This window comes from Ranitomeya variabilis, chromosome 3, assembly GCF_051348905.1.
Source record: "Ranitomeya variabilis isolate aRanVar5 chromosome 3, aRanVar5.hap1, whole genome shotgun sequence".
Taxonomy (NCBI): domain Eukaryota; kingdom Metazoa; phylum Chordata; class Amphibia; order Anura; family Dendrobatidae; genus Ranitomeya; species Ranitomeya variabilis.
The window spans coordinates 395138442-395153967 of record NC_135234.1 but is presented as its reverse complement, the minus strand read 5'-3'; the positions used below and the strand labels follow the sequence as shown (position 1 = coordinate 395153967).

At 40.9% G+C, this 15526-nt stretch overlaps 1 protein-coding gene across 2 annotated transcripts in view; it reads left to right on the top strand.

The window, feature by feature from the left end:
- Positions 1-15526, top strand: part of MYOM3 (myomesin 3) — a 224977-nt gene that overhangs the window by 130668 nt on the left and 78783 nt on the right. For both annotated transcript variants that reach the window (XM_077296109.1, XM_077296108.1), the window contains exons 16-22: positions 6663-6784; positions 9466-9653; positions 9733-9859; positions 11163-11341; positions 11711-11825; positions 12289-12445; positions 13109-13215. In XM_077296109.1, coding sequence (XP_077152224.1) covers positions 6663-6784; positions 9466-9653; positions 9733-9859; positions 11163-11341; positions 11711-11825; positions 12289-12445; positions 13109-13215 — 995 coding nt within the window. The remainder of the gene's footprint in view (positions 1-6662; positions 6785-9465; positions 9654-9732; positions 9860-11162; positions 11342-11710; positions 11826-12288; positions 12446-13108; positions 13216-15526) is intronic.

The window sequence follows — 15526 nt, the reverse complement described above, 5'->3', positions numbered from 1 at the left end:
TGCTACGCGGGATCTCTCAATCCTTTTTATTATCATTATTTCAATATAATCACAAGTCACAAATATTTATATTTAAAAAAAAATTACTTAGATAATAACTATGTGGCAAAAATCCACAAACAATAGATTTCCCCATAATTACAAACAAAATGAAACAAGTGCGTGGCTTCCACGTGGCTTCTAAGATGGCATGTAGCAAATCTTCACCTCACTGATATGCTGCAATGTGGAGTGAGTGACGCTTCGAAAGAGATCCCACTTCCTCAAGCGCGTAAAGATGGTCCTAGGTCACGACTAAATCACCATATGAAACCCAATAACCTGACATATACAAGATAAAAAGTAACATAGATACTATAAAACAAATATACATTAACTATTCATATCCAAATAATAATTCTACAAGTATATATAGCAGCATTATTATCTACTGCTAAAAAATAAGCTAAGTAAGTGTTAAAAAAATCACATATTTTATATTTTTTCATATTGTCACAAAAACAACTGAAGCAGAAAAGTTTGTGAAAAACAAAATTTGTGTCCGTTTCACAAATTCTATATGTTTTACAGTTTGGTGCTAGGATTTGCCCTAAGATACTCATTGGTGGGCGTCCAATTGATCCTTGACTGGCAGTGGTGTAACTAGAGTCCGATGGGCCCTGGTGCAAGATTTAGCTGGGGTCCCCCACTTCCTGTTATATATATATATATATATATCCTCCATCCTGATATATATGTCCCTTATCCTGGGACCTCCATCCTGGTATGTATGTTTCCCATCCTAGTATATGCCCCCACCCACTGTTCTTTAATGCGAGAAAAAAAAAATTATACTCACCTTCCCTCCGCTCCCTGCCATGCACCCCAGTCACTTGCATGCCGACATCAGCTGCTGGCCTCTGATTGGTTGGCAGAGTGTATTGCTTTGCACTGACCCAATACGCTTCAGCTGAATGTGCATCTACGGACACACATCCAGTTGAGGTTTGTGTTCATGATGGCAGGCCCCTCACTCGCACAAGCAAGGTCATAACCTCTGCGACTGCAGTTATGTCCCTGTTGATCCGTATACTCTGAATTTTGAAACATGCTCACTTACTTTTAGAAGGCATTTAATAAAAGTTCAAAACTTCAGCATTAAGTGAACTTGTAAGAACGCATAAACTGGTACATTCATCCATATGGTTTTCTATGGAAAACATTCGCAAAGGATTCTAGTGAGCTAATTCCACCGACAGAATATTTTCTTTGCAGCATTATTAGTCTAACATAAAAAGCTGACCTTACCACTTTTGTTAGATAATCTGTGAAATGTCAGCATGACATAATACTGTACAAAGATAATTAATGGGCTCTTATCTGTGGACAAGGGCACAAGTGCAACAAAACTGACTCAAACTCATATGTATCTACTCTTCTAAAATAGTACTAACTACATATTCACTTATTTATTGAAGTAATATTAAGCTCCGTGAACCTCGTGGGCAGGGTCCTCTCTCCTCCTGGACCAGTCGGTGAATTGTACTGTTCATGATTATTGTACTTGTTTTTTATTATGTATACCCCTTTTCACATGTAAAGCGACATAGAATAATTGGCGCTATAATAATAAATAGTAAATAATAATACATAATAATAATATAACATTTGACTTATAGAGTTTCTAAGGAAATATATATGACCATTGGTTATTTCACCTTATTGCTGGAGGTATAGGAAGCTTGACTTAAAGAGAACCTGTCAAAAGTGTTCAGTTTTTGTTCTTATTTTATTCCTGCTGCTCTCCTGAATATATTTGTTTTGTTTTTTTAAATCCGCCATACGTTTCCAGAGGCATGAACCTTTTAATTTTGAACTGACTTTTATGGTCTTTATAAGGAGGAGTTGTTCACAGGATAATGATGCAGAGCAACCTGAAGATGCCCCAAGAAAATCCTTTGCGCATCGTCTCCCTTTAACCCTTTCCCAACATGCGCCGTACTAGTACTGCTCTGCGGGAACTGAGTTCCCACAAACCGCAGTACTAGTACGGCAGCATGATCGCGCGGTCTCATGTATGTGACAGCTGACACCCCACAGCAATGCCCACGATCAGCGCTAGCTGGATCGTGGGCATTTAGCCCCTCTGATGCCGCTGTCAGTAGTGACAGCGACATAGAGGGGCATCGCACAGGGACAGGGGCTCCCTGCGCTCTCCCACCGGCACAATGCGATGTGACCGCGGTGTTCCGGTGTTCTGGAAAGAGTCCCCGGATCCAAAATGGCCACGGGGCTCCTTCCGGGTCCTTCACTAAGGTGGCTTGCCAGCGCCTGCTCAGAGCAGGCGCCGGAAAGCCTCCTGCACTGCCTGTCAGATCACTGATCTGACACAGTGCTATGCAAAGTGTCAGATCAGCGATCTGATTAAATATAGTAATGTCCCACCCTGGGAAAATGTTAGAAAGTAAAAGAAAAAAAAAATCCTCAAATAAAGAAAAAAATAAATAAATATTTTCCAATAAATCCATTTATGTAAATAAAAAAAAACAATAAAAGTACACATATTTGGTATCGCCGCATCCGTAACAAACCCGCTCTATAAAACTATCCCACTAATTAACCCCTTCAGTGAACACCGCAAAAAAATAAATAAAAAACGAGGCAAAAAATAACGCTTTATCATCATACTGCCGAACAAAAAGTGCAATAAAATGTGATAAAAAAAGACTGATATAAATAACCATGGTACCGCTGAAAATGTCATCTTGTCCCGCAAAAAAAAAGCCACCATACAGCATCATCAGCAGAAAAATAAAAAAGTTATAGCTCTCAGAATAAAGCGATGCAAAAACAATTATTTGTTATATAAAATAGTTTTTATTGTGTAAAAGCGCCAAAACATAAAAAAATTATATGAATGAGGCATCACTGTAATCATACTAACCCGAAGAATTAAAGCTGCTTTACCAATTTTACCACATGTGGAACAGTATAAACGCCCCCTGCCCCCCCCCCCCCCCTAAAAGAAATTCAGGATTTGCCGGTTTTTGTTCATTCTGCCGCCCAAAAATCGGAATAAAAAGCGATCAAAAAATGTCATGTGCCCGAAAATGGTACCAATAAAAACGTCAACTCGTCCCGCAAAAAAGACCTCACATGACTCTGTGGGCCACAATATGGATAAATTATGGCTCTCATAATGAGGTGATGCAAAAAACTATTTTTTGCAATAAAAAGCATCTCTTAGCGTGTGACAGCTGCCAAACAAAAACCCGCTATAAAAACATATATATATATATATATATATATATATATATATATATATACAGTAAATCAAACCCCCCTTTATCAACCCCTTAGTTAGGGAAAAATAATAAAATAAAAAAAATGTATTTATTTCCATTTTCCCATTAGGGTTAGGGTTAGGGTTGGGGCTAACGTTAGGGTTGGGGCTAAAGTTAGGGTTAGGGTTGGGGCTAAAGTTAGGGTTTGGATTATGTTTATGGTTGGGGTTAGGGTTGGTATTAGGGCTAGGGGTGTGTCAGGGTTAGGGGTGTGGTTATGGTTAGGGTTGAGATTAGGGCTGGTATTAGGGTTAGGGGTGTGTTGGGGCTGGGGTGTGGTCAGGGTTATGGTTAGGGTTGGAATTAGGGTTAGGGGTGTGTTTGGGTTAGGGGTGTGGTTGGGGTTATGGTTGGGATTAGGCTTAAGGGTGCATTGGGGTTAGGGTTGGAGTTAGAATTGGGGGGTTTCCACTGTTTAGGCACATCAGGGGCTCTCCAAACGTGATATGGCGTCCAATCTCAATTCCAGCCAATTCTGCGTTGAAAAAGTAAAACAGTACTCCTTCCCTTCCGAGCTCTCCCGTGCACCCAAACAGGGGTTTACCCCAACATATGGGGTATCAGCGTACTCAGGACAAATTGGACAACAACCTTTGGGGTCCAATTTCTCCTGTTACCCTTGGGAAAATACAAAACTGGGGGCTAAAAAATAATTTTTGTGGAAAAAAAAGGATTTTTTATTTTCACTGCTCTGTGTTATAAACTGTAGTGAAACACTTGGGGGTTCAAAGTTCTCACAACACATCTAGATAAGTTCCTTGGGGGGGGTCTAGTTTCCATATAGGTTGTCACTTGTGGGGGTTTCTACTGTTTCGGTACATCAGGGGCTCTGCAAATGCAACGTGAAGCCTGCAGACCAATCCATCTAAGTCTGCATTCCAAACGGCGCTCCTTCCCTTCCGAGCTCTGCCGTGCGCCCAAACAGTGGTTCCCCCCACATATGGGGTATCAGCGTACTCAGGACAAATTGGACAACAACTTTTGGGGTCCAATTTGTCCTGTTACCCTTGGGAAAATAAAAAATTGGGGGCGAAAATATCATTTTTGTGAAAAAAATATGATTTTTTTTTTACGGCTCTACATTATAAACTTCTGTATTGACACAATAATCAAAAAACACCTTTGAAATAATATGGCTAAGAGCATAGTACAATCCAGCTCTCCCTACCAAATATATGAAAAATATAAGTGTGGAATACTCCAAAGCACAACACTTGAAACCATTCGGAAATGGAGTAATTACAAGCCACAATATGGATTTAAAAAGATACAAACAGTTTCTTTATTTAGATTATAAACTTCTGTGAAGCACTTGGTGGTTCAAAGTGCTCACCACACATCTAGATTAGTTCCTTTGGGGGTCTACTTTCCAAAATGGTGTCACTTCTGGGGGGTTTCCACTGTTTAGGCACATCAGGGGCTCTCCAAACGTGACATGGTGTCCGATCTCAATTCCAGCCAATTTTGCATTGAAAAGTCAAACAGCGCTCCTTCCCTTCCGAGCTCTGCCATGTGCCCAAACAGAGGTTTACACCCACACCCTTGGGAAAATGAAACAAATTGGATCTGAAGTAAAAATTTGTGAAAAAAGTTAAATGTTCAATTTTTTTAGGTCTAAGGGGTATCGTTTCTCCTTATGGAGAGTGACATACCATCTCTGGCTTGTCAAGGTAAGCGGGCTTATTTGCCGTACAGTGCTCCTCTGGGAAATTAAATATGCAAATTGCCTCTTCTGAGAAAAAGAGGACTAGCCAGAGATGGTATGTCACTCTCCATAAGGAGAAACGATACCCCTTAGACCCCAGTCCAGAGCCTCTCACCTAGCCAAATCAGTTCTCATGCTTCGCACTGACGAGGGCCAACAGCCTGAAACACCGTGTCTGCGAATTGAGATACTGATTTGGCTTTTATCCTAAGTCATATTGCACGACTCGTTAGAGGGTTGATTGTGACTTGTAGGATCGCTACTTCCAACAGGTGGCGCTATACAGTTAAGTCCTCTTTTTCTCAGAAGAGGCAATTTGCATATTCAATTTTTTTTAAACATTCCAAAAATTCCTGTGAAGCACCTGAAGGGTTAATAAACTTTTTGAATGTGGTTTGGAGTACCTTGAGGGGTGCAGTTTTTAGAATGGTGTCACTTTTGGGCATTTTCTGTCATATAGGCCCCTCAACGTCACTTCAAGTGTGAGGTGGTCCCTAAAAAAAATGGTTTTGCAAATTTTGTTGTAAAAATGAGAAATCGCTGGTCAACTTTTAACCCTTATAGCTTCCTAACAAAAAAAAATTGTTTCCAAAATTGTGCTAATGTAAAGCAGACATGTCGGTATTGTTATTTATGAACTATTTTGCATGATATGACTCTCTAATTTAAGGGCATAAAAACTAAAAGTTTAAAAAATGCAAAGTTTTCAAAATTTTTGCCAAATTTCCGTTTTTTTCACAAATAAACGCAAGTCAAATCGAATAAATTTTACCACTAAAAATTGCACTAAATATTAAGAACCCTATTTCTAGAACCATATGGCAGATTTAAAAAGAAAGTGGAATACTCAGGGGAGCAGCAGGAATAACATGACAGCTAAAATGGGCCACTTTTGACCTGTTCACAGGCCCTCTTTTAGTTGGCCAGACTCATGAGGAAGCTGACAGCAGAACGCTCAGTTGGCAAACGGCTAATTCATCCTAAAGAGGAATGCTTGGCTTGGTCGAGCATTTATGTGTGTTCAATGGCCTGAAGGCAGAAAACTGCTGTCAGACACATTTGGCAGTGGTTTATCTCCCCCAGTAACAAAAGAATTGGGAGTTGATAATTCCAGTTGCCTGATCCTTCTCTCCGCATAGATTATCTGTCGGGAGCCAGTGGGCAGGCACCTATACACAACAGATGGTCAGACAGTCCTCGATGGGTTGGGATGACACTGATGTGTATGGGTGCAGCTCTTACTGCCATTTTTTTAAGGACCTCCTACTGTCTGACAAAGAAACATGACTTTGTAATGCAATGTTAATGAGAGCACCCAGATTACCTCCCGTTGTACAATCAGAAATGCATGGTAAGGACTCAAGGGGACCGAGCCTAGCAATGAGCATAAGACGAATGGCTGGTACCCTCCTGAGGTCCCAAGGAGATACCTAGGATCTAGATTGCACTTCTTTGTTCTTTTTCTGTATAGACACTTTATCAAGTTATTGAATGGGTCTATCCAATGGTTTATTTGAGGGAAACATCAATTTAAGGAGTAAAATCCTAAATTACATTGATCACAAATTGTGTTTGCAGATCTATTTTGAAAACAAGATTTCTATAAACTTTAATCTGTTACCAATTGTATGCAGGTTTACTGTGCCTGAGTTACAGACTGGAAAAGACTACGAGTTCTCTGTGAAAGCAGTAAATGAAGCTGGGCTTAGTGAAAGATCACCCATATCTGACCCACTGAATATAAATGAGGCAATTTGTAAGTACCACGCCATTCAATGCTGTGTACGTGCTGTGAAGTCCTCCATATTCCTGAGTTTGAGGCTCCCTTCACCCACCAAACACTAATTGACAGCAGTTCCCTAATCAGTGTAAGGCCTCATTCAGATGTCATATTTCCAATAAGCAAAACATGGTCCTAGTCTCAGCAGTGTTTTTGATCCGATTTTCATCAGGTAGCTCAGTGTGTCAGATTTTACTATCAGTTTCATCAGTTTTTCTTGTATGCAAAAAAAAAAGATTGATGGGATCACACTGCTATCCAGTTTTTACAGACCCAGAGAATTGCATTAACAAGTTTCATCCAAGACCACTCAGTGTGGAAAAATATACGGATATATGAACATCCCAATATAAAGGGTCTGACTCCTATCTGTGAAAAACACCGATAGAGCTCACACGCGAAAAATTGACATATAAATCGTCACTCAGGGAGAAAGCTGCCAATCGGCATGAAAAATAGGACTCAGGGCTATTGTCCCTACAAACCTTGTGATGTATGCTTTAACCCCTTCACGACACATGATGCACATTTACGTCATATATCATGTCCCTGATTCTGGTGCAGGCTGAATAAATGACAAAAAAAGTGAAATTGAACTTTTTTTTGCAATTTTAATGCACTTGGAATTTGTTTCCTGCTTTCCAGTGAAATGAATGGTGTCATTCAAAACTACAACTCGTATCGCACAAAACAAGTCCTCATGTGGACGAAAAAATAAAAATGTATGGCTTTTGGAAGAAGGGTAGGGAAAAATGAAAAAAATGGAAAATCGCAGGGAGGTGAAGGGGTTGAAGGCCAGCTAAGTCAAAAGTTTGGACACACCTGTTCATGCAATGGTTTTTATTGTTCTTATTAGAATGTCCACATTGTAGATTCAGACTGAAGGCAGCAACATTTTGGAAATAAGCAGTAAAGATACAAGCATAAAACAAAACAGAATATGTGTTAAACTTTTTATTCCTTTTAGGCTGTGTGCCCATGTTGCGTTTTTTATGCATTTCTGCCGCGTTTTTTGCTGCAGCGGAAAGCTTAAAAAACGCTTAAAAACGCATTCCCATGCAATCCTATGGGATTCCGCAGTTGCTGTGCCCATGCTGCGGATTTTCCCACTGCGGAATCGCATAGCGGTAAAATCCGCAGCATGTTCATTATTTCTGCAGCATCTCGGCGATTCTGACACCATAGGATTGCATTGAAACGCTCACTTTACGCATGTGGCTATGCCCACCATACGTAAAGTGAGCGCTACATGTGCTGATGGTACCCAGGGTCTGGAGGAGAGGAGACTCTCCTCCAGGCCCTAGGAACAATATCCCTGTAAAAAAAAAGAATTAAAATAAAAAATAGGGATATACTTACCTTCTGATGGCCCCCGGAGTCCTCCTGGCTCTCAGCGGTGCACGCGGCAGCTTCCGTTCCCAGGGATGCATTGTGCGAAGGACCTGAGATGACGTCGCGGTCACGCGAAGCATCCCTGATAAAGGAACTTACCGGGAGCTCTGCTGAGGAGATCGAGGGCCGTCGGAAGGTGAGAATAACCATATTTTTTTATTTTTTTTATTATTTTTAACATTCTATCTTTTACTATTGATGCTGCATAGGTAAAAAGTTGGTCACACTTGTCAAGCACTATGCTTGACAAGGGTGACCAACCTGTCAATCACTTTTCCAACCGATGCTTCAAATCGCTTGTAAAGCGCAAGCATTCTGCAAGCTAAAAATGCTTGCAAAAGCTTGTGTTTTGTGGGAAAACGCATGTGAATTCCACATGTGTTTTACCCGTGGCAGGGAGTTGCAGAAATGCTGCGGATATTTTCGCAGCATTTCTGCAACGTGGGCACATAGCTTTACACTGATGATAGCTTGAAACTCACTGGCTTTGTCTCCAGCAGCTTCATCAGGTAGTTAGTTTCCTGGAATGGCATTCCAAAAGTCTTGATGGATCTCCCAGAGGTGCGGAGCACTTGTTGGCTGCTTTGCCTTTACTCAGCGGTCAAACTTATCAGAAAAAAAGGAGTATACTTTGAGGAATCTAAGGTTTAACACATGTTGTGATTTGTTTCATGCATGTTCCCTTAGTCCTTGTTTCCATATATGTTCCTTTGTGGTTTTGCTAACTTCTTTCAGACTCTATAATGTGCACATTCCAATAAGAACAAGGGAAACCATTGCAAAAGCTGATGTCTCAAAACGTTTTACTGGTACTGTATATGACAGGCCTTCAATGCTACCTTATCAAATGGCAGAAAAAGAGGATGGAGATACTGAAGTTGGAGATACTTCATTTTGAACTATTTTTATTTACAAACCTTTTTATTTTTAAGAAAAGGCATGTGAGTCCTACTAGCTCCACCACTTATTAATGATTGATAACCTTTCCTGTATGAGACTGTATAAAAGGAGATCTTCCAGCAGGCAGGGAGAAACCAGACTGCTTTACTTTTTCTATGAGTCCTGGCATCATTAAGACAGTACATAGCTACATAAAAATGCAAAATCAGATCATAGAAATGATGCACAATGGAGCTTAGCATTTGCCCTATAATCATATACTGCCCGCAGATAAGGAGTTCTGATAAATATGTTTTGAGTTGAGTAGCTCATTTAATAATTACAATTTGTAAACCTACTACCTTAAACCTATAATAACTTCATAGACTGTCCATCGGCTCCCTATGATTTTACCCTCTTGAGCTGTGGAAAAGATGAAATGACAATAAGTTGGAATGCTCCAAAATTCACAGCAGGGAGAGACGTTCTGGGATATTTTCTTGATCTGCATGATTCTGAGGATGTTTCTTGGAAAGACGTCAATAATCAACCAATTCAAAATACTATGTTTAAGGTACCATTTATTGTCTGTACAGTATGTGTGACCTATTGTACACCTTTGTGCTATTATAATATATGTATTTTCACACAAGGTAACAGGTCTCATTGAAGGACATTTCTATGAGTTCCGTGCCAGAGCTCTGAATTCAGCTGGTGTTGGAAAGTTGTCTGAGCCAAGTGACCTTTTTAAGTGTGAGGAATTGACAATGCCTGAGCCAGGTAATACTATAGAGAACAAACTGAATCTTTGTGCCTTACTTATAGTCACTTATACAATGAAATTGAGTTTCCTCTCATTCAAGATTGGTGAGTCAATGGAGGACAGAGCTAAAAGAGTGTAGCCTTTATTCCCTGGTGCTCCTAGCTACCAAACTTTGAATCATGTTTGAAGAGATTGTGTAAAGTGGCCAAGAGTGGTAGTCATGATTGAGGTGCTGTCCGGTTACGCTCTGGCACTTTACAAGAAAACAGTGTCCAGGTCCCAGTGTGCTGTTATGTGTGGGGTGCATCACACTCAATTGTAGGCCACAGGCCCTCTGTCTCCAGGCCTCCATCTTCAGGAGCTGCTGTACACAATTCAGGGGACGCCAAGTTTATTGCAACAAGCAAACGTTTACTATTCAGTTCAAGTTCATCAAGCTGTAACATGTGGGATGGGGCACAGCACTTCCGTACTTTAGCACAACACATCTTCAGCCCCACCTACCATTCATTTCTTCTTGAGCATCCCTTCACCCACTGACCCTGTTAGCCCCAGGGATCTCCCTTCCCGTTTGGCAGTGCAACCATGATCCTTTGGTTCCGGGCATGACAGAAGAATCCGTTCGGAATTCCAGTATATCGTCCCACTGCCTCGAATGGTTGACACATGCTGGCCATAGCAGCCCACTGAACTCAAATTTGAACTTGTTACTGCACTTCCCTATCTCCCTTACTACCAGGAAGTGCACCCTTTTAACAACACTGGTCCCCACCCACTGGGCTGGGTTTATCCATTGACTATATCCTATAGACTAAACCTATTGTCCTTATCTTATGTCATATACCATTGCTAAGCCATTTAACTATATTAACAGTATTATACTATCCCAAGTCTATCTTTGTGCTTGCTCTGCACTATGTATTACTCACATTGTATATTAACACTTTACATTACTTGCACACTGTGGATTACCATCAGACAATGTAGAAGACGCACATCACTATTCACATTACATGAAAATCCGCATGACACTATACACATAGTGCAATTGTTGCCTTCAGGGTTAGAAACGCACCAGAACAGTCCATCAGTCTTACAGTAGTACGTAGAAAGGGGAACCCCTTTCCTTGGAATCAGGGGCATAGTTAAAGTAGCATTCACAACTGGGCCTTGCTGTCTGAGGCTCCAAAGACCATATAGAAGCACAGCGGTATGATAAATAGCATGTAGTAGATGATGGATTTGTTGCATATTTTCAATAGTGGCCCTAGAGCTTCAAGTTACTCCCCTACTTGGAAAACTTGTGTGTTTCTATTTAAGGTCCACCTTATGATGTGAGATGCCGAGAAGTGAGAGATAATACCTTGATGCTCCATTGGACAAGCCCCATATACACAGGCAGCAGCTCCGTCACTGGATACTTAGTAGAGGCCTCTGAAGAAGGTTCTGGAGACTGGAAGAGGGTTAATGAGGATCCCATACCAGACACGCATATGAGGGTACAATTTGTATTAATGGAGTTCATTTTAGTAGTGTGTAACAGTCAATGACGTTTGAACACTGAATCAAAGTTTACATACAGTATAGAATTAATCTTCATCAAAAAGTCGAACAGCTTTTTAGAAAGCTTTTTAGAAAGTGATTAACAACAGGTTTGTTGACTGTTTCCAGTGACATCGCTGAGAATGAAGACAGTAGTTCTAGATTATATTTAAGATTGTTACACTGGACCACTGCAATATCAGTAATAAAATATGCTTAGAAAGTTACTCCACTTTTTATATTCTGTATGTTATGTCCATAAGCTGTAAAATGGTACAGAAATAAAATCAATAAGATGTATATGTGACTCCAGGTTTCTTTTTTAGATCTCTGGTTTGGAAACAGATAAGAGTTACCAGTTCCGTGTTGTTGCGGTTAACACATCTGGTCCTGGCACTGCATCCACACCTTGTGATCCTGTGGTTCCTGTAACCAAGCCAGGTTTGGAAGGTTTTATGGAAGTCAATGTACTGCCCCATTGAAAATAAGAACACATAGTGGGCCCTTTAATTATTTGCACACTATCACTATTCAGCAGTCACTCCATGTGTTTTTTTTCTCAGCCCAGTAAAACCCTTAATTAGCTAAATATGTAGTTACTTAGTTATTAGAAAGGCAAAAATGTTCTTACTGGTGGTGTTCTAGGGTAGTAAAGACTATGGAGTATTTATACTTTAAATTATTCTAAATAGAGCTAATTATTGCAATAATATGTTTTCAAAGGAATTTGAGCTTGATTTTCTCCTATTGGGCTCTCTGTATTTCTTTACACAGCCACAAAGTGAAATGATATTTCATCATTCAGCTCAACACCTTTATTTGACCAGGACCAATATACCTATGCCATTATTTGATGATGGCATTGGTTCACTATATTGCTTTCAAATGTTTTTGAAACCTCCAGGCACAAATGAAATTGAAGTTGACGTAGATGATGAAGGATTTATATACCTTTCCTTTGAGAATCCAGAGCCAGTTGATTCCCCAGAGTTTAACTGGTCTAAAGACTACAAGGGAGCTCCAGATCCAGAGAGAACAGACATTTCCACAGAAGGAAACAAGTAATTAGCTATATTAATACAAGAACTGCGTAATTTATTGTTCCAATAATCCTGTTGTACGTTATTTTTTATTAATATTATTAATAGAAAACGTCTGTAAATTTTTGATATATTATTATTATTTATTTATATAGCACTAATAATTCCATGGTGCTGTACATGAGAAAAGGGGTTACATAAAGGGTTATAGATATCGTTAACAGTAAACAAATTTACAGTGACAGACTGGTACAGAGGGGAGAGGACCCTGTCTTTGCGGACTTAGATTCTACAGGATAATGGGGAAGAGACAGGAAGTCGGGGGTGCTGCAGGTGGTGGTGAGGCGGCAGCTCGGGTGGTTGGTGAGGCGGCAGAATGGTTATTGCAGGCTGTAGGCTTTCCTGAAGAGATGGGTTTTCAGGTTCCGTCTAGGCCAAGGGTATAGATGGAAAAAAGTAGGGGCCCTAGGACAGAGCCTTGAGGGACTCCAAAAGAGAGGGCGGGGTGAGGAGGTAGTGTGGGAGTGGGAAATGCTAAATGTGCGGTCGGACAGGTATGAGGCAATCCAGGACAGGGCAAGGCCTTTGATGCCAAGGGAAGAAAGAATCTGTAGCACTAGGCAGTGGTCGACTACAATGCAATGTTAGAGAAACGACGGTTCTAATGATGTTCTTCTTTGAAAGGTCCAAATTAATTCTGAAAAATCCATCTGACGAAGATGTAGGCACCTATTCTGTGGAAGTTCCCAACACTGATGGAGTATCTGCTAGTCACACATTAACAAAGGAGGGTAGGAAACTTTTTTCATGCCATTCAACTAATGCTAAAGTTCGCCAACTGATGCCTCCACCAACCTCTATAGCATGTTTATTCTACAAAAATCAAGATGTTTGCCAATTTAAAAACTCCTATTGGGGCAAAGATATTGAAGGGAACCTGTTACGTCAAAAAACGCTATTAACCTGCAGATATAGGGTTAATCTGAATGTAATACCATTCTGAACCTGCCCGACGTCGGCACTTAGACCCCCACTGCTGGGATGAAATTAACTTTATTCCTCCCGGTAACATTCACGTTTCAGTCATGGGGGCCGTGCAGGCGCAGTTTGTCACTGCTCTGTGTTTAGAGAGCGACAGCTATAATGGCGCCCCCGCACTGACTGAATGACAGCAGCTCAGCATTAAGACCGGCTGTCAGTCAGTGCTGAGGGCGTGGCTACAGCCGCCACTCTCTATACACAGAGCGGTGACTGAAACTGCGCCGGTGCCGCCACCATGACTGAAACCCGAACGTTATCGGGAGGAATAAAGTTCATTTTCTCCCAGCAACAGGTGTCTAAGTGCTGACGCAGTGCAGGTTCAGAACTCTATTAACCTGCAGATTAACCCTATATCTGCAGGTCAATAGCATTTTTTCACGTGACAGGTTCCCATTAATAACCAGACTGTTATTTTCAAATGTATCCCTGACAGTGAAGTAATGGTGAAATCTGGTTATTAAAATTGTGGAATACAGTGGGGCAAAAAAGTATTTAGTCAGTCAGCAATAGTGCAAGTTCCACCACTTAAAAAGATGAGAGGCGTCTGTAATTTACATCATAGGTAGACCTCAACTATGGGAGACAAACTGAGAAAACAAAATCCAGAAAATCACATTGTCTGTTTTTTTATCATTTTATTTGCATTTTATGGTGGAAAATAAGTATTTGGTCAGAAACAAACAATCAAGATTTCTGGCTCTCACAGACCTGTAACTTCTTCTTTAAGAGTCTCCTCTTTCCTCGACTCATTACCTGTAGTAATGGCACCTGTTTAAACTTGTTATCAGTATAAAAAGACACCGGTGCACACCCTCAAACAGTCTGACTACAAACTCCACTATGGTGAAGACCAAAGAGCTGTCAAAGGACACCAGAAACCAAATTGTAGCCCTGCACCAGGCTGGGAAGACTGAATCTGCAATAGCCAACCAGCTTGGAGTGAAGAAATCAACAGTGGGAGCAATAATTAGAAAATGGAAGACATACAAGACCACTGATAATCTCCCTCGATCTGGGGCTCCACGCAAATTCCCACCCTGTGGGGTCAGAATGATCACAAGAACGGTGAGCAAAAATCCCAGAACCACGCGGGGGAACCTAGTGAATGAACTGCAGAAAGCTGGGACCAATGTAACAAGGCCTACCATAAGTAACACACTACGCCACCATGGACTCAGATCCTGCAGTGCCAGACGTGTCCCACTGCTTAAGCCAGTACATGTCCGGGCCCGTCTGAAGTTTGCTAGAGAGCATTTGGATGATCCAGAGGAGTTTTGGGAGAATGTCCTATGGTCTGATGAAACCAAACTGGAACTGTTTGGTAGAAACACAATTTGTCGTGTTTGGAGGAAAAAGAATACTGAGTTGCATCCATCAAACACCATACCTACTGTAAAGCATGGTGGTGGAAACATCATGCTTTGGGGCTGTTTCTCTGCAAAGGGGCCAGGACGACTGATCCGGGTACATGAAAGAATGAATGGGGCCATGTATCGTGAGATTTTGAGTGCAAACCTCCTTCCATCAGCAAGGGCATTGAGGTTGAAACGTGGCTGGGTCTTTCAACATGATCCAAAGCACACCGCCAGGGCAACGAAGGAGTGGCTTCGTAAGAAGCATTTCAAGGTCCTGGAGTGGCCTAGCCAGTCTCCAGATCTCAACCCTATAGAAAACCTTTGGAGGGAGTTGAAAGTCCGTGTTGCCAAGCGAAAAGCCAAAAACATCACTAGAGGAGATCTGCATGGAGGAATGGGCCAAAATATCAACAACAGTGTGTGGCAACCTTGTGAAGACTTACAGAAAACGTTTAACCTCTGTCATTGCCAACAAAGGATATATTACAAAGTATTGAGATGAAATTTTGTTTCTGACCAAATACTTATTTTCCACCATAAAATGCAAATAAAATGATAAAAAAACAGACAATGTGATTTTCTGGATTTTTTTTTCTCAGTTTGTCTCCCAAAGATGAGGTCTACCTATGATGTAAATTACAGACGCCTCTCATCTTTTTAAGTGGTGAAACTTGCACTATTGCTGACTGACTAAATACTTTTTTGC